The sequence below is a fragment of the Anas acuta genome, chromosome 8 (assembly GCF_963932015.1).
Source record: "Anas acuta chromosome 8, bAnaAcu1.1, whole genome shotgun sequence".
Taxonomy (NCBI): Eukaryota; Metazoa; Chordata; class Aves; order Anseriformes; family Anatidae; genus Anas; species Anas acuta.
Window position 1 is genome coordinate 30,769,294 of NC_088986.1, and position 20,006 is coordinate 30,789,299.

The 20,006-nt window shown below is 40.0% G+C and overlaps 2 protein-coding genes across 3 annotated transcripts in view; one reads left to right on the forward strand and one right to left on the reverse strand.

Moving 5' to 3' along the window:
- Positions 1–1,946, reverse strand: part of SLC44A3 (solute carrier family 44 member 3) — a 100,332-nt gene extending 98,386 nt beyond the window's left edge. The window contains exon 1 of one of the 2 annotated variants that reach the window (XM_068691280.1): positions 1,848–1,946. The gene's annotated coding sequence lies outside the window, so the exon portion shown is untranslated. The remainder of the gene's footprint in view (positions 1–1,847) is intronic. The other variant, XM_068691276.1, reaches the window with a different exon arrangement.
- Positions 1,947–7,203: 5,257 nt separating this feature from the next.
- F3 (coagulation factor III, tissue factor) lies at positions 7,204–13,817 on the forward strand. Its single transcript, XM_068691284.1, has 6 exons — positions 7,204–7,361; positions 8,057–8,171; positions 10,342–10,526; positions 11,036–11,217; positions 11,346–11,505; positions 12,670–13,817. The coding sequence occupies exons 1-6, from the start codon at positions 7,292–7,294 to the stop codon at positions 12,807–12,809; spliced, it is 852 nt and encodes a 283-aa protein (XP_068547385.1). The 5' UTR covers positions 7,204–7,291; the 3' UTR covers positions 12,810–13,817.
- Positions 13,818–20,006: the final 6,189 nt, after the last annotated feature.

A 20,006-nucleotide genomic window follows, 5' to 3' on the forward strand; every position in this document is an offset into this window, starting at 1 on the left:
AATCATCCTGTCTAGAGCTGCCCGAGTTAAAATTGGTTATGACTTTCAGACACAGACAATGAGTATGTCTGTAAAGACCAGTGCAGTGTATTGATACTCAAGAAAACCACTTCAGACTTTGTCCCTAGATCAGATGTACGTGTATAATGGTTCTTACCCTTTGTATTGAACAGCTAAGAAACTGGTTAGTAATGGTGATGTCCCCCCCCGGCTCGGCATAGCTTGTTAGCAGAGCTTAAATTTTAAGATCCGTACACTGACTCTGTGATTTGAGCTGACAAATTGCCCAAAGGAGCAGAGAACATCTAATAGGTGACATGGTCTCTGCCAGTATTCTGTCAATACTAATGGACACCAGAGAACTCAAATCCTTCTTTCATTCTTTCTTTCCTTCTTTTTTTTTTTTTTTTTCACTTCTTTCCATATTTTTCAGAAGATCTGGAAGGTAGACTTCACTCTTGAAGACTTCTGAGCTCAAACCAATGGTGCACCATTAGTCATGTAAGTTTTTAAACACTTTTTTTTTTGTTGTTCCTTTTTTTAAGAAGGTTTCCAATCTGATTCTGAGGGCCAAATGCATTGTTTTCACTAAATAGTATGCCTAATCTACATTGGTTTTATATCATTTTAGAGTAATGTTTCTTTACAATAATATTATTTATTCAGTAAATTGTAAGCAATTATGTCACGTTAAATATATATGCCTAGTATTTGGGTATTGTTCTTTCCATTAGGATTTTATTAAGGAAAAAGATAAGAAGATGAAAAAGATAAGGTAAATATGAAGATAACAATAAGAATACTTCAGTTGTATTTTTCTGAAAAAATGCCATTATTTATTTTCAAAATCTCTAAACAAAACCCTTTTTTATCACATAGGGTAACTAATATTATAAGCACATTTCTAACTACCACTGGCATGATTTGTTTTCTGAGGAAACAAGAAACATCAGGATATTAAATTCCAGTGATAACAAAAATATACTACATTAGCTAATTGCAATACAAACTTAGAAAGTGCAAAACAAAGATTGTACTGTGACAATCGTTACAAAACAGACATTTCCCATCGTGCAGAAAGCTTTCAAAACTTCAAGGACTACCTCCGACCATGGAAGCAATTAGCGCTAGGTCTGGTAGTAACCTATAGTACCACACAAACTTACCTGATGTTTTATAGGAAGGAGACAAACGCTGTATTTTGTTGAAAGTATAGAAAGTATATAGAAAATATGTGAAAGTATATCGAAAGATGACTGACAGGACACAGCAATCTACAGTCTGATACCTGGGGAAGAAAAGTATATCTACCTAATGTCATCATTAGTGCACAGAATGTAATTCAAATCTATAACAGTGAAAAACTTGTCTATATACTGCTGAGCTAAACAGGAACTTGGGATACATTTTAAAAAGTCAAATCTATGTCTGATAATCTCATTGACTCTCCTTGGGTGTGATACAGAAAAAACAGACTTGGGAAGTGGAGAAATCATTTCAGAAGGAAATCTCCTGAACTGTAGCAAGGACAAGCTACCAGTGGGAGTTACACTGATGCAGCAGGCTAATTCTGTCAGATTATCAAATCCAGAATTAGTCTCCTATAATAGCTAAGCTGATACATTCTCTAATTACCTGTAATCTATTCACCCCCAAATCAGCCATAAAGGAAGCATCAGAGTACTGTAATGTCAAAGAACAGAGATACATATTAAAGAAACTATCACTTTAATTTTGCAGGGTACTTTCTGTACAGATGTGTTTTGTTCCTATCAAGTATCTTGAAAAGAGAGCAATACAATAGCATTAAAAATTATAACAGCCAAATCAAACAAGGTTCAGTTTACCTTTTCATCTCCCACAGTTCTTAAGACTGCATGTAATGACAGACCAGGAACAACACTTGTTCAAACTGAAGCTTGCCTGACCTTGAAGGCGTGTTCACAACAATATTTTTAGAGCACAGAACTTCCATTTTCTTCATGGAGAAGTTGCATGTGCTACAGTTAATATAAAAAGTCTGATTTTTTTTAAATGATTGGGTGGGAAAGGAAATGATTTCCACTAGCAGCTATAAATAACTGCTTAGTAAAATTAATTTATTCCAGTTACTTCATTAAAAAGTCATGAGCTGAGACTGGATTTAACATGAAAATAGATGCTACAATTAGCGGACATGTCTTCTGTTAAACAGGAAGCTTGTCACTTAATACTGAAGTTGCTCCTTTTTTTTCTCTCTCTTTTTTTTTTTTTTGTTTTTTTTTTTTTTTTGTTTTTTCCCCAGTTTGGCCACTTAGTTTTAAAACCAGACCCAAAATAAATTGCAGGGAGAAAAAAATGATTTTTTTTTTGACCCATGCATGAGGAATGTATACTAGCTTAGGTGAAAGAATGTCAAACCTTAATCTGACCTCGCATATACTGAAATGCAGTAGAGGTACCTCTGTTGTTGAAACTGGTGAGGAAATTTGCAAAAGCAAGCGAGGTGGGATTAGGCGTACTGGCTTTGCCAATGAGTCTCCCTTTCTCATGAGCTCAGGCATGAAAAGAAAACATATGTAAATAAGGTCTGAGAGTTGCATCTGTGTCACATCCATCATCATTTGGAAAATAAAATCTTACAAGAGAGATGCAAAAGAACTGCAAGAATAATTAACGTAATTAAGATATTCTGGGGTAAGGGAATTATTCTAAGAGTTCTTCATGATTGTGGTGGAACACAGAGGCAAAGGGAAGACAGACAGCACTGCAGCGCTGAACAATAGTGCAACCCCCTAACAGTTCGGTTAAGCTAACCAAAAACATCTAGGCACAGAAGGAATTGATACAATTCAGTGCTTTTCTCTATCTCCACAGTTTCTGTTGTGTTTCAGTGACATTAAATAGTACTTGGAATTGCTCGCCCTCTGGCAGGAGTGCCATAAACACAGCTGTGTGCAGCATCACACCAGCACCTTACTGCTCCTGACCACACACCTGTGGCATTGCCATAGTCACTCAGATGCACCTAAGAACAGATGCTGAGAAAACTTCCATGCATCAAACTCAGCAAGTAGTAGTTTAATTTTTCATTTACACAATCTCTTTTACTGCAAAGCATCCCCGAAGACAACAAAAATTAAATGTACACAAGTCTGTAGCTCAGATTCCTCTTCAGGAAATAATGCTGCAAAACAATTTCTGAAAAAGATAAGTGCATCCGATACCATTCCATGAGCAGGAAACAGGAAAGCAGCCAGTTTGTTGGAGTTAACACCAAAGACATGTCCACAGGATTTTCCAGCATGCACACAGCTCACAGCCTCCCCCCAGCAGGGCTCTCCGGCAGGCACAGTTCCATGCCACCAGATCCCAGAGCCAGCACAGACCCAAAAGCTCCCACAAGCTTTGTTCTTCTGCTGGTTTTCTGGTTTTCATGTATCAGTGGAAGTGAGACAATGTGTGTACAATAAACGTGGTAATGAAACAAAATTTGAAAGTACAGCATGAGAAGCCCCTAAAAGATTTGCTTCAGGGATTCTAATATCGACCAGTAATTCCTATCGTACATGGTATCCCACCTTGCGAAATACCTGTATTGTTGCTACCAGCTTAGCTCCTTCCCCACACCTCATCCATCAAGCTGCTCAGCAGCTATGTAAGCAGGCCAGCAGCAGTCGGAGAGCTGCAGAGCAGCTCAGCGACCCCAGCAACTGCTGACCAGTGCTCGACCCCACCAGCTCCCACGCCTGGGCTCACGGCCACCCGCGGCACCCTGGTGCAGGTCCTTCACACAAATCAGTTACTCAGCCTTTAGACATATATGAAGTGTCTGAATCCTGATATCAAATTTCTGTATTTTTCCTTTATCTTCACTAAAGACATTCCACAGATATATTTTTTTCTTTGCTTAATAAAAACAAACTAACAAAAAAGGAAACACAAGCCTGTGACTGTGGCACAAACGGCAGAAATCAGTATAAAACTAAGACGTTGTACACTCCTGACTTCACCACGGGTTTTCAGCATGTCCACAGGAAAGCTGGGTAAATAAAGGTTCCTTCCAGTGTATAAAATGGTTGGAATACAACTCACAACGTGTAAATAAGCTAAGTTAATTGATCATTTTGAGGAATTTACATGCACAGGAAAAAGCAGTTTTGATATAAACTTGTTCGCGTTTCAAGATCTTTGAATGGTCTTTTCCTTTTAGAAACTTGGTTGGCACTGAAAAAACTTGAAAGAACAACACAGAACTATACCAGGTACATACAGTGTATGTTATTGAATTTCACAGCCTATTTACTAGCATAAAAGCAAACATTGTAACTGGCAAGTATTTCCACTTACCAAATACATTAATTATAGTACTGCTAAATCACAATGTTTAAAAGGCAGCAGTATTTGTAAGTCTGTGTATGCCTTTCCAGTGCTGTACTTGATTGAGCAGCTCTGCAATATAAATGTTCAGGTATTTATAGAAGAAGGTACCAAAGTCAGTGAGCGCTTCCTGAACTTCTGTTTTATCTAAATAAATATATTTAATCATTTATGTAAATTTATTAGCCAGTAATATGCATTGCTGAGACAAATTAACAATAGATCTAAAAAGCCAACTGAATGGAGCAAATATCATGAGAAATTTCACTTTTGAAAAAGCTCCCAGGGATTTCAAATCTTACATAAGTAAATTTTTCACTACTGGGCATGACAAGATTGCTGAGTTTCATGTTGGCATGGAATGATGAATGTTCTATAGAATTACAAAATTTCAAAACTTTATTAAGTATTACAAAATCTTACCTAAAATGTTGCAAAACTATCAGCATAGTGAAACTGATCTTTTACTGATGTTATCTGAGGCGTTCTACTTCAATGTCAATAATTATATATGATAGCTCACAAAATGTATGATGTTGAAATTGCTTTGCTAAGCAATAAAGTATTTCTTAGCTATCTCTATGCTAACCAGTTTAAAGATCTAGTAGATCATACAACAAAAATAAATACATGCATCTCTCTCCAGAAACCAGGAGTTTCACAAATTTACTTCCCCTTTTCTCCTCACCTTTCCCATAATCAATATGTGGTTTGTTTCCATGGTATACATATCAAATAATGAAAATCTGTAGTCTGCTCCTAATCCAACAAATTTTCCCAATGGTAAATAACCTTGATTCCACTAAGCTCATCAGAGGGATGCACAGAGGCTAAGGTCATCTCCTTAGCCTAAGGCGTGCAGCCAAGCTTGTGCTCTTGCATGTTTCCCACACTTTCAGTAAAGTCAAGATCGTGGGCTCGAACAACAGAAATCTCCCGTTTATTTCAATATTTAAGTGGATTGATCTGATTTGCTTTATATGCCCGTACTAGGAAAATATGGACTTCACCTTACGAGAGAAATTTTTCTCTGCTGACTCTAAAATGAGCAGAAGATGACTAAATCAGCTATAGACATGTACACACTAGATGCCTACGTTTTGGCATTCCACTATGGAAGCCAAATTCTAAATTTTTAGAGAAATTGCTGGATGTCTAAGTCAGCATAATGCTTGCCTGCACGCAGCAGCACATCTTTAAAATAAGGGGAATTTTTCTGTCTTAAACAGGCTGTTGAAATACCATTAAAGCGGACAGGAAATGTGACCCAGGGTGTCACCGCTAAGTCACCAGCTGCTGAGCAGGCTCCCAGCTCAGAGGCATCACCCCTTGTCAGGCAGCGCGGGGCTCCCCTCACCTCCCACGGCTCGGTGCCTGGAGCTGGGCAGCACAGTGACTCTTATCCTTGGGTCAAATCTGCACCGAGACTTGATGGAAGAGGAGGAAGAAAGCAGAGGTGGCAGCAGCGGCTTTCCTCGCCTCTGTGCTTCTCCCTTCTCTGTCATCCCCTTCCCCTGCTGACTTCATACAGCCACTGTCCCCGGAGCAAGCTGCCTTCCACAGCTATCAAATTTTCCCTCCAACTCCCTTCCCTTGCCACGCAAAGCTTCACTGCTTCCTCCAGCCTCACACGCAACCTCCCCTGCCAGATCCATGCAGGCCCTCCCATTCAGGCCCCGTTGCCCAGGGCCCTGCTGAACTGGCAGCCTGCTCCCCTCGTCCTGCAGCGCCCAATAGCCTCTAAAAGCCTCGCACTACTCAGCAGGGGATGGATACCTTGCCGGAATATGGGACAAGGTAACACTGGTCGAGGTGGTTATTCCGGACAGTCTGGAAGGTTCTTTGCCTATCTCACGTATGGGAGGTCACAACAGAGGAGATGGCAGTGAGGAGAGGATATTGAGGCCGTCTCTGTAACACAGCTAACCCGCTTTCCATCTTTTGTGACTAAACTGCCAGGAAATTTAACTGGAATTAGAGCTCAAAGGTGATTTATGGTTTTATATAAAATCTCTTTTCTTTAAGCAAATGAGTGTCATCTCTCTTTGTGAAGACCTTTGGAAATCAACTATGATTTAGTAAGATCACGATCTTGAAAATCTAGTCACACGAGATCAGGATGCTGCAGAGCTGAAGGCATGCACGCCTGCGGGCTGGCGTCACGCTGGCATACAGCCGCACGGAGACCGTGCTGAAATTTGGTAACAGAAACCAAGGGAGAGTCAGGTGTACAGCCGAATTTTCATGAAGGTATGCTGATAAATAAAAAAAACCTGGCTTTAGGCACACCTTGAGACACGCCATATGATGGAGGCTGTGAAGTTTATGTATTTTGATCCATACGTGTTTTACGTGATGGGACGCAACCACTTGCTCGTATCTAAGTGTGCACCAAGCATGAAAGACAAATAAACGCGAAGCTTCCCCATCAGCCTTCCCCTACCCACGCTTTCCAAGCGTAACCGCAGCTCCCTCTAGGGCCTTCCAACAGAGCCTGTAGGGGAAGGGTCAACAGGTCCCCGGTTTGTGAGGGAGGGAGGGAGAGACCCCGAAACTTCGCCTGGCGCCTGTGCGGACAGGTGAGCCCCGAAAGGCTTCGCTCAGGCGTGCGGACAGGGAGAGCGAACCGCGGGGCAGTGCCACAGCGCGGCCCTCCGCTACCCTCCGGTGCGGCGAGGCGAGGCGAGGGCTGGCCCCCGGCCCCGGCCCCGGCCCCGGCCTCCGCTACGTGCCCCCCGCCCCAGCAGCGCCCGGCCCGGCAGCGGGGGCGCCGGGGAGCAAGGGGAGCAAGGGGCTCCCCGCTCCGCCTCCGCTGCCCCGCGCCCCGCCGCTGCCGTCCCCCTGCCCCCGGCCCCGCTGTCCCCGCCTCCCTCCCGCAGTTATAAGCCCGAGCCCGGCGGCGCTGGGCTCACCGCCGATCCGCCCCACGAAGATGCTGCGAGCCCACGCCGGATCCCGAGCTCTGCTGCTCGGCGCCCTGCTGTGGCGCCTGGCCGCCGCCGGTGGGTATCAGCGGGCGGGGGGCATCGGCGCGGCTCGGAGCCTCTGGCGGGGCGGCCAGGGGAGAGCGGCTCCGGCTGCGGAGCTTGGGGCGGCTTCGGGGCGGCTTCTGCTGAGGGGAGCCCTTTGGGGACCGGGGGGCGCTGGGGCGGGGGGCTCCCCGCGGCTCGGGGCCTCCGGGCCGCTGACCTCGGGAGGGCTTTGTCCGCCTTCCCCGAGGATAAGGGCTGGGCTTCTCCGAGTCAGGAAAGGATTTGGCTTCCCCAGGTAAAGCAGAGGGGGAGCGGGGCTCGTGCTTTCTGCAGAAGATACAGCCGGGGTGATTTTGAACTACACTGTATTTGCTTGGTGCTTGGACTCCGCCACGAGCGTCTGAAATTTTGTAAGTTCTTGAGGGGTCTTGGATCAAAAAGTAAAGGCAGCCTGAAACAAGACTCCGAATAAGTTACCTCAGCAACCCGGGTGTTAGAGGAAACAGGAAAGAAAATAATTTTCTTCTCATATTTCTCACCTCTGTCAGGACACATTCCTTCGCGGAGACAAGCACGAGCCCAAAGGGCAGGACCGAGACTTTTTGCCCAAAATAACCTCTCTTACTAGCAATTAACAGCAACTGCCTCATTTAACAAGGCCGTGAATGCAGGGAGACAGGAATTAACTACAATGCAACTGATGATGCTCTTTTCTGTTTTTAAAGGTAACTCAGAACTACCAACAGCAGTTAATATAACTTGGTCTTCAATCAACTTTAAAACTATACTACAGTGGCAACCAAAACCGTCAGGCTACTTCTATACAGTAGAAATACATGGGTAAGTAAATAACACCATGGCACGTACTTTAATGGCAACTGGAGAAGACGCAGACAGAGCGTTTGATTATTTCTGAGACTGAATGTAACAGGAAAAGAGCTCAGGCAAGGGGTCTAGGAAAACCGCCAACCCAGCTGTTAATACTCCTTTATATCCCACTATAACAATATCTGATTCAGGTTTCTGGTGTTGCCCACTTCGGAAATGATAAGTTGAGCTTTAGATCAGTATTTCAGTTCTGAGGTTTGATGTGGGCCAGCTGCCCAGGAGATGTAGGGCAGGATACTCAGAAGTTGACACTCAATGTGACATACCATGTATTAGAGAGAATTTCACCTTTTATGGCTTTCAAGGTGTCTGGACCAAGTCTTTGTTCTTCAGTCTTGGGAGGTGTCTGATAAATATGAGTCTGAATTTTATTCTAATCAGTGAATCACTATAAATGTGTAATTAATCTTGCTGGGTAATACTAAAAATCCCTTTTGTTTGTCTAGCTCTATGAAGACTTCCTCTGTCATCATGTTTTATAGAAGCTATAAAATACTGTGGACATAAAAAACAATCAGCTTATGTGAAGTGTCTAATACCTCTTTTAACACCGCACAAAAACTTCTGTGAAGTTCAGTAATAAATCTCTATGGTTCTTAGCTCCCATATTAATTCATAGACATAGAATTCATAGGGCATTAAACATGCCCTGAAGGGAAAACACATCATCAACTCTCCCACATATTAATGAAAATATGATACTGTAGTTTCTTCTGTGTATAAAAGTTGCCTAGAAATGAGAGCTCTCATGACTAATGGATGAAATACCAGTGCAGTGGTCTCATGTGCTCTTTTATTCTTTAATCTAAGGGAGCGATAAAAGGAATAGACTTTAAAGCACATACTTAGCAGAATGGCACAACCTACCTTAGCAGCGTGAAAGACATCAAAAGGACACAGAGCCTTACCTAGCACTGTGCACTTTGAAATGTTTTGTGAATCTGGAGCTTATTTCCAAACGTTTTTGCTTGTGAAATACTGAAGTCTGTTTGCCCAAGATTCAGTGTAGAATCAAGTGTAGTTCTGATACAGAGGCACTTCTTTAGACAAGGTGTTCCCATGGATGAAGTGCACTTAAATGCTTTCTTTCTCTTCCATGTACTCCTACGAAAGTACATTTGATTGATCACCAAGATCAAATCTATCCTGTCCTATTTCAAAGCAGGGATACTAAAACAAACAGATCTGTGGCATAAGAAATCTAGTGAAGTGGGAAGGGATTTCTGGCAACTCTTACATAAAGTTTGACCTACTTGGAGGAAAACTCATTTGTTAATTTCCAGTTATCATTCTTTCTCTTTCAGTTAAGTTTACACAATTTTTCTTTTCCTTAATTCACCAACAAAAACAAGGAAAAGAATTGAAGCAGTAATATCAAATCTGTTTTTCTTCTTCTTGTGAGGATGCAAAGTGAGCCATTAACACTTATTTTACCAGTTTATTCAGTATTTCTCAAGAAAATGGACCTAACCTCAGCCCTTTAAAAAACAAGAGAATTAATAGGTCATGTTTTTTGTCAATATTTTTTGTTTCTATTATGCAATTCTGCAATTAAAATTGCTGCTAGTGTCAGGTTCTCAGTGACATTTCTACCTGCATAGATGCAAACACAAGTGACATATGAGCAGACGTTGTAAACAATTAATTTACATGACAACTTCCTAGTACAACTAATGTTTCTTAAGGCAATAGTTTTCAGATGCATCAGTCACCAGGGAGAATGCTTTCTAACTGGTTTACACGTATTTTATTTTTTTTTCATAAGTCAAAAGAAGAAAAAACAAAATCAGAACTGCTTATGGTTTCAGTTCAATTCATATAAGTTCATATTGTTAATTCATATGTGTATCCAATGACATCTTACTGTAATTACTATTGCTCGTATTTTACTTACTTGATTCTACTTTGAGTTGTGAAATACACCTGTACAGAACAGCGGTTCGGTTTGTTTTTTCTTCTATTTTTCAGCCTATATCTTAAAGGTTGTTCCACTGACTGAGGGAAACTATACAGTCTGAGGGGAAAAATGTTTTTAACATATAAATATGCTTGTAAATATATATATATAAAATAGCTTGTAAAAGCCTGCTTGGGAAGAGTTGACACTTCTTACTCTTTTCAGACAGACATCTGACACACAAAAAAAATGCATACTGACCACGGAAACAGAGTGTGATGTTACTGATGCACTCAGGAATGTGAAAGAGACCTACACAGCACATATATTGTCTGTACAATCTGCAGGGATGGATAACTTTGAAGAACCACCTTTTGCAAGCTCTGAAAAATTCACACCTTATAATCAGAGTAAGTAGGATTGCCAATTAAATCTTATCATAAACTTTATTTCAAAATGATTTCCACTGACTTCAGGTTTGTATTTGGCCTGAAGATTTTTCCTATAGATTCTTTTAGTAGCCCTACTGATATCTGTGTGGTGCCAGGAGTCGGACTTGATGATCCTTATGGGTCCTTTCTAACTCGGGATATTCTATGATATTTTAGAAGAAAACATACAGGTGTAAAGATTTCCCTGTTGCAGGGCAGCATCTAAGATTTTATTTACTACTTGTTTCTCACTGCAGTAAATTTAACATTTTATTACCATTGTGTACTAGATACAGATATTTGTTAATAATCCTGTACTGCCTTAGCTCAGTAAAGTTGTAATTCATTTGAGGAGGGAAGGAATTAGAGGGAGGAAAAGAAAGAGAGCATATTATATAGAAAACAATAAAACCATAGAACAGCTGATGTTGGGGGGAGGGGGAAGGGAAGATAATGCTAGTGTTTTAATTCTAAAAATGCTTTTTTAGCTATTCTTGGAAAACCAGAAATCCAGAATTACACACAGAAGGATTCCAAACTGAATATTGTGTTCCAAGATCCACTTACACCGTATATGTTTCCTAATGGAAGCTTTCAAAGTATTCGAGATATTTTCAAACATGACCTGGAATACAAACTTTATTACTGGAAAGATCAAAGTTCTGGAAAGGTAAGGTCTTGCTCTAGTTTTTACATATTCTGTAGCTATATAATGCTGCATAATTTCTGTACCACCTTAAGAACTAGCATTTTTGCAGAGAATATCTTCCTGATTTTTTTTTTTTTTTTGCTTTACAGAAAGAGGCAACAACAAAAAGCAATACTTTTGAAATAAGCGTTGACAACACAAACAACTACTGCTTCTACATAGAGGCAACCATTCCCTCTCGCAGAGAAAACCGTACTGGTCAAGAAAGCATGGTGTTTTGTACCAGTGTAGGAAGAACTATCTTAGACGGTATGTATCTCGTGAATTGTCATGCTGTCTTTAGCATTGCAAGAAAAAAGTGCTTTGATTTTGAATATATTTCATACTTTTTTAAAGTGTGATGCCTAAGTTGTAGAATAAACTATTTGCTCTATAAGCAAGGGGACACAGACATATGTGGAAACTCATGGGAAGAACATCATTAAGGAAAAAAGAGTCCGGCATCTTCAGCTGGATAGAGTTGGTTTCAGGGTTTTGCTAAACTGCTTCGATTTATTTTTAAATTTTTTGAGTTGATAGCTGGCCACTGACATTTCAGATCTCATCACTGGCCTTCATCTTTGTGGCGTTGTTCCACTGTTTACCTCAGATCCTTCCAGTACTGGGTCCCATAATAAGTGATTGATTAGCAATCCAGAATAGGAGTGCTGGAAACCTGCATAACAGGCATTTCTGTTGACTTGCAGTTTGAACTAAACTTTAGTTACTATCTCAAAAGCAGATGACGAAACTAAGACTTTCTTCACTGTTACACTGCCATATCAGCCAACTAACTGACTTCTTTGCTGGTAATTAAGTTAGAGAGTGTTCAGTAAATTAGCCAGTTTAATTCCGAACAACAATTTGGAAAACAACTTTATTCAGAATGAAGCCATGATTATTTATTAAATAGTATCACATTACTATATCAGATGAGACTATCTCATCTGTAGGGGAAAAAAAAGTAGGAAACCTCTCCCAAAACTGGCAGTCTCTCTAATTAACTTTCTTACCTAGATACATACTTTCATTTATCACAATAGTTTTGAATTCTAGTAAATTTGAATAGAAATCTCTTATATTGGTGTTTTCTAGCTTCTAGCCTAGAAAAAAAAATCCACTTGGACTTCGTTTCACAGAATTAATGCAGGGGTTTGGGGGGGTACTTGGCCTAGTCTTGAAGTGGTAACATGGTATTTTAGTATACTATCTAGTTTAAAACCTATTGTGGACCATGTGAAATGAAGTTTTACATCAGTTCAACAATTCTATTTTAAAATTAATTTGGTTCACGCTGAGGTGATCATTCTAATTCTGTGATGCTGTTAAATACAGAAAGCAGTTTTTGAGTTCAGTTGAGTGGGTTCTAAGAATTTGTATTGTGACATGATGTCTCTGATAACTGAACCTTGGATTTTTTTCCCTATCCTACAGAGTATGGAGCAGAAGTCTTTATCATCATAGCAGTGATAGCAATTGCAGTCATCACTCTTGCCATTGTTCTATCAGTGATCCTGTGTAAACGCAAAAAAGCAAAAGCTGCAAGAGAAAAAGAACCGCTTAATGGTATCTAAGGAAAAACTACTGTGGATACTCATGGCAGTTCCAATGCAAAAAAAGAAAAGTGAATTGTGTGAATCCCTTTGCCTCTCTGGTACAGGAGTTTTGAAGCCAAAACCTTATGTGGATTTGAAGATCCATTGGACAGTCACAGATGAAAAATCCCCGGATACCAAGAAGCCCTAGTGGCTGGAGGCTGGAAGAGTATTCTGATCTGTTACAATATGATTACCCTGCACGTATACTCTTCCCAAGCACCTTGTATTGTCCTGTTTGAAACAGGATTCTCAGCTAGAATCTAATGAGTCTTTGATTTGGCTAGGTATTCTAAAGTATAAGCCTTACTGAGCCAGACAACTTATGGTACTTGTGATGGGAAAAAAACACTACTTTTGAAAATGTTTCCTTTACTAACAAAAAGGAATAATTTTCTGTTTCTGTGAAACAAAAACCTGTATTTATCTGACTTTCTTACAACATTATTAACTGGTGAAATGGTCTGTTAGTTCAGATGGGACAAAGATGCTATTTCTGCACTTCTTGGTTAAAATTGGCTTAGTCTATTTATCTTTGCATATATGCAATCAGTGGTAAACAAACTGAAACTATTGGTGACTCTAATGAACACTCTTGAAGTAAATAGCTGCTAACAATATGGAAAGCATACCTGGATTACACTACACCTATACTTGTACATACAGGGTAGTCTTACAGTTCCAAGCGTTAGGATAAACATTCTGCAGTTTGAGGCAATAACAACTCACCTCAGGCAAACACTGAGTAGGTAGCAGTATTTACTGCGGTTTTAATTTTATTTTGTATTAAATGGTGAATCAGTAGGTTCTGTGGTACAGTATACATTGAAATCATGTTGGTGATAGGTTTCGGAGGTACCTTTTGCTATGACTATTTTAATATTTATTTTATGAATGTCAATCTAATTTTTGTACTGGTGATATATATATATTTATGATACTAATTTATACTTTTCTAGTGAAATAAAGGTGACTGGGAAAACAGGATTTTCTTTTGTCTTTTTTTTTAATGAAGTACAATATTCATTCAAGAACTAAAGTCAAAAATATATTTAGGAAACACGCTTGTGACAGCAGTTTAGAAGAGTTGTTGGAAATCTAAATGGGACTAGGTGAAATAGACCATGAGGGCGCATATCTGTAAGCATAAAAATAGAAGACATACTTAATGAACTGATAAAAGGTTTTGAAGAGTCCCAAGTTGTTCTTGGTTTGCTCTTGTGTTCTTGCTTTTTTTCCAAGTTGCTTCTTTTGAGTGATTATTCAGTATCAATTTCTCATTCAAATGGAAAGTATATTGGACACCCGTTTGGATGTCTGTTTAGGGATTCCCACACCGTTGCCTATAGCAGTTGCAGTATTTGTGTTTATTCAAGGCAGTATGGGGCATGGCCCGGAGATAAGAACTGCTGCAATTTGATACTGCTCCTCTTGCTGCTGCTAGTGGTGGGGATAGGCACCAAAACAGGAAATAAACAGGAAAAAAAAAAAAAGGAATGGGAAAAAATGCATCTTAGAGTTTACATTAATTGGCTGTGTATCTCAAAACTTCATATGTGCCTTTAAAGAGAATATCCATTGCGTTTATGATAATAACCAATGAGTATCCCAACCTATCAATTTTTACAGAATTGTATTTGATATTTGTCATCCTTACTATACGATAGATACTTCTTTGTATGAAGAGTCCCGTGAGTATGCCAGTGTGATTTATGGTCATTTTCTTTGTCCTTGATTTCTGTTTTTCACAGGGTGGGAAAAAACTGTTTACTTAACATTGTGCAATAACTGCTTGATGCATTTTCTGCTGATGCACAAACCTTGTAAGGAGGAAGAATCTTGTACCAGTAATGAAAATTATGAAGAGTGTGTGGGAGTAAATTTAAAAGCATTCCAAAGTTGTCACCATTTCTCCCCTTGCTTCTGCTGCTCTATTTCAGTGGTTTCATTCAGTGCAAAGCTCAGAAAAGGGGAAGTTCATAAGAAAATTAAGGCCCGTAGAATACTGCATAGCATTCACTAAGCTGTATCATGCATTTGATTATTGTCATCTACATAGAAAAATTACAGATCATGCTTCATTACTTCGGTGATTTTTCTTTTGTTCTGAATATGCAGATTGTTTTTATTGAAAGAAAGAAAGAAAGAGAGAAAGAAAGAATGCCCATAGATATGCAAACAGTGCCTTAAACGGCATTAAGACTGACCCCTGCTACACAAGTTTTGGAAACCTGTGGTGCTTCTGCTCCCTAGCTACAGTACTTTATTGCCTCAACAATGCTAAGTAACCGGAGTCATGGGTCATACAGATCCAATTTCAAAAGTTTTATTCCTGTTTGTGGAGACAGTTAAGAATTGGGCTTTGGTGATTTTTTTCCCCCCCCAAAAAAATCTGCAAGTATTATTCCTCGGATCAGCGTATACAGCCCAGGTGAACTGCTTTATGCAGAGATTCAACTTTCTCACAGTATCAGGGTGAAAAAAGAAGTTGTTGAATATAGGTATTGTCACTAGGGAGAAATACTAGATCCCATCTACAGCACACACGTGGCCAGCTTTAGCACTGTACAAATTGAAGATAGCCAGCAATCCAGGGAATCAATGGGAGAAAGGGAAGGTTTTCCTACATACCTACCTTCCCTGACTTATCCCAAAAGCAGGTTTCTGTAAGCCAGTGTTCCTACTGACAATCCTAATTCCCATCTTCTGATTTGCTCCTTGACATCTATTACAGAAAAAGGCATCCACAGTGTATACTTGTGTACCCTTCCTGTACAAATGAACGTGTGACACTGCATACTGTAACAAGCCACTACCATCATATTGCTTTAAAACCAAATTCTTCACAGGAGTGAATGAAGGCTGATGTGATGCTAGTTTTCTGCTAGTCCTAACATTACAGATGATAAAATAACTGCTATCGCTTAAAATGAACTTTACAAGACTTCATAAACACACGACAAATAGCAGCAGACAGCTTAACTAATCTGTTCCTAGCGGATTCAGCTTTTCATTGTGAGAAGGCTGCTGCTGAGAGGCATGTAATGATAAGAATGCGATTATAAGCTTAACTTGGATCATTGTCCATGTGGCAACTCAGGACAAACGTTCTACATAGAGGTAGTGAGAATGAACCGCTATGAAATATGTCCTTCTTGGTTCAGGTTTGCAATGCTAATTGTTTTCCAGGTTAGTAGTAACTGCTACACAATATTCTAACTTTATAATACACAGGAACACGTGGGCTTTTGAGAGGACTTCAGAGTCAATTCAGTAACTGCAGTTCCTCAGTATTTAGCCACATACCTGTAACTGTGCTTTCTATCACCTGGCTTCATTACTGAGAGAGAAGTCCTGCTGTGGTGGTTTGTTACTGATCTTATTTTTTCTGTTTTCCTCCTCCCTTCTCAAACACAAAGGACAATCTGCTAGACAGGACAGAAACAGGAATTGGCCAACTGAAAATCTTTCCAAAGCCATTTGGTGCGGTGTTACTCACCGTGCCATACACCCTCTCATGCTGTTCACCCACACTCTGAACAGAGTCACAGAAAGCTGCCCTTTGCTTATTTGTTGCTGTGTGTCCTCCAGTGCTTTACAGCAGGACACTTATAAAGCTCAGGGTATAACAAACAGGAAAGATGTGCTGCAAATCTCCTCTTCCTTCCACCCTGTGGTGGGAAACGTTCCCACCACCCAGCTTGTTCTGTTTCTTCTGGCAAGGGCTCTATCCCAGCCCATCCAGCCCATCAGTATCTCCACAAGGACCCAGAAGGAACGCCTTTTCCTGCAGTTCCCCAGCCTCTAACTGCAACTGAATTAGGCAATTTTACAAGAAGATTTGCTTCAGGGGTGATTTCTTCCAGTAAAACCTGCCATTACCTGGGAATAAAGACACAACCGTACTGACTGCCTCCAGGGCTTTAATAGCCAGGTACTATTTGCAAATCCAGTTACAGGGATTATGCCTGTTTCTCTTGTAAAAATGTGTGCCCTATTAGCGACATACTTCAGTGATTTGTTCCTATGAGATGTTCACAACCTTTCTGTACCCCAGCTCCATTTCTGAAAATCAATTCCTCCCATCCATCTCCTGCTCATTTCCATGACCTGTTCTTCCCCAAAGATGCACTTACCATTTCCGCAAACAACTCCTTAGGATTCAATTTAAGCAAAAATAAAAGAACCAGAATAAGCATATATCCCTTAATTAACAACTAGGAATATACTGATAGCATGGCAGCATTTTTTTACTCCCTACAGCTTCCCTTGGTCACCATAATTAGATCACTAACTTCCAGAGCATTTGCTAGCACTGTTCTGAGTGTCTCAGTGCATCTAGTTGCCATTACATAGTCACATTTTTATTGACTTATTAACTAGCAATGAAGTTATTAATCTGAACTCAAAGAACATTCACAGCTGGAGATCTCAGTAAGCCTCTACAATGCCTTTTCTTCTATTTTTATTTTCATATTTTTTACCATATTACTTCAGGTCATATTTAAATAGCTAAGTAGTAGTATATTCACAAAACTATTTCATCAAATGGAGTGGTTTAATTAAAAATCTCCTTCCTCTGAATAAAGACGTTCTCCCAATGAGATCTCATTCATTATTTTTTTAATTGGCTCTTCAGTAATCATATAGCTCAGTTAAAAATCTAGTCTAACAAATGACCTACTAAAACCTACTCCAATAAGTAGTTCTTATTTCAGGGAAAAAAAGTTTGTTTTGTTTTTTTTTAGTTTAATTAAAAGAGTACATTCTTGATTAACATAAAAGGTTTTCCCTCTGCTGCCTTCTTACTTTACTATCCATTCACATCAAATACATATCTCCACAGAACCGATGGTCTTATTTTCCATCTTTCCACTCTATTCATGTGTTCTCTGGCTTCCATTAAGCATCAAGGTTGCAACCATTCCATCAGAGGTCAGCTTCAGCTGGCACCAGAGGAGTAGAACCACAAACTCATCTACTCCTCCTTTACTCTTCGTACAGCTATATGAGAATAGTAGCACTGTGTAAGCAATTTATACTCCATGAGACATCTCTACATTAATCCTGCAATAGAATGTTTGCTCTTTGAGATGACTTGGGAAAGATGACCTCAAGTGGTCAAAAAGGGCATAATCAGTATGTTATCAGTGCAAATTTTCCTAAATGGCTAGTATGCTGATATACTTCATCCCTTACCACCACTATTTTAATAGATTTCACCTGAATTTGTAGGAAAAGGGCACGTGAAATTTGTTAGATCTTCTTTTTCCTAGTAACGAAGAGCAACAGGTTATTAGAATAGTTTGAAGAGACCCAATGGGAAATGGAGCAGCTCTCTCCCTGAATGGTTCCTGAATCTTCCACTGAGTCTGCATTTCACTCTGACAGCTTCTCCAAGGATTTTTGGTTATAACATACCTTATCTTGTCCAGTTTTCAAGTGCCATTAGAAACACAGCCATAGTCAACAATCCTTCAGGTAGCCTTCAGGTAGCAGCAAGTACTTATTTACCCGGTGCTTGATGGTGTTAAAACCTGCACAAAACCGTATTTCCTTCTCCTCTAGTCTCAGAAAACTCTGCAGTAGCTCAGTATCAAGAGATTTTCACAGAGAACGTCAGACTTAACAGACTTTGTTTCCTCGGTACGCCTCAAGCAGTATGCTTTGCTGTCCTTTTAAGTCTTGGAGGAATAGACTTGAGAACCTCTGAGAAGCAGCTAAGGTTTTCCAAGGAGCACTGGAAAATGCGTGAATACTGCACATGACAAAAATTGTGCAGCAAAAGCTGTATAAATTGAAGTACAAGTATGTTTGGAACTATGATAATATGCTCTCTGTCCAGTGACAAGTTTAAAAAAAAAAAAAAAAAAGCACAAATAGGAAGAGACCAGCTGGAATGCAACTGCATTTGTAACAGGGGCTATTTTGGGCTTCACATGCTTTGAGTTCTACTGAGCTTGTCTCAAAAAAAGCAAGCCCCAAAAAGCTTCTCAGGGAATGACCTTCCACCCTAGAGGCAAGACAGGCACCAAAAGTTGCCAGAGGAACAGGCCCCAGGTAACAGGCTGCTCATCAGTGCTGTATCTCTGAATAGATCTCTACCTTATATACAATGCTGGGGAGAAAAACTTATAGGGTGTACACAGGAAATACCCCGTCCGTCTGACTCACCAATGCAAGTTGGTCCTCACCAGCAGCATCCCACTGGCACTGCACAGCCCAGCACCTCAAAGGAGGGGCAGGGAAGTTTGCAGAATATATCTTAATCATTAAGAGATTTTTGTGAAGAATAAAGCGTTAACTTCAAGCAGCCTTTCCAAAATTCTTTACTTTGGACAACTATAAATACAACTATTCTGTCACAGAAAATCTGCTTTAACTTTTTATTATCTACCTAGCGCCTGTGGGTTAAAAAAGAACAGAATACCAGCGTGCAGATGTGACCTTGGCCCTTAATTCCTTATTATGCATGGAAAAAAATTGCTAATAGCTCATGGCTTTCCAGAGAAGTCCTGTTGCAATGTATAAGATTGCACTGGGGTTTTAAAAAGCCTCTAGCACACACTTTCTTTAACCATTGTTTCTCCAAAGCACTTCAGCTCACTGGCCCTTCTATAGACAGTTATCTTTCAGCGTTGTACTAAGTATGGCATATTAGCAGCTTCTGACACAGCTCTCCTGAGCTCTGTGGCTTTTGTGTCAACGCATTCCTATAGCTGCCACACCATCAAAAAATAAATAAATAAAAGGCCGGTTTATTTTGGGGAGCATCTTCATACTACTTACATTGTCATGATTCACAAACTTTGAAAACAGTCAAATGTTTCTTAGCAGCTGATTGCAATAAACCACTCCATCTAAGAAAATAAAGGGCATATTTGGTTACATGGAAGAACACCTCTTTGGTTATGTGGAAGAACATATGTGGTGTGGCTTCCAGAGCAGTGTTCTTCAAACTTTCTATAATCAAGGTTAAAAAAATAAATAAATTGTGCCAAACCCAAGTTTTTTTCATGCAGAAAATTTGCTCTGTCATGTAGGTGGAGTTCCTTATTTCTGCCCATGTAAACCATTCTCAGCAGCCTTAGTTTTGTCCAGACAGCACTGACCTCATTTTTCCAGTTCTGTTCTATTTTGGTGTGGCATCATGAGTGAATGCCGTGTTTCCCAGAA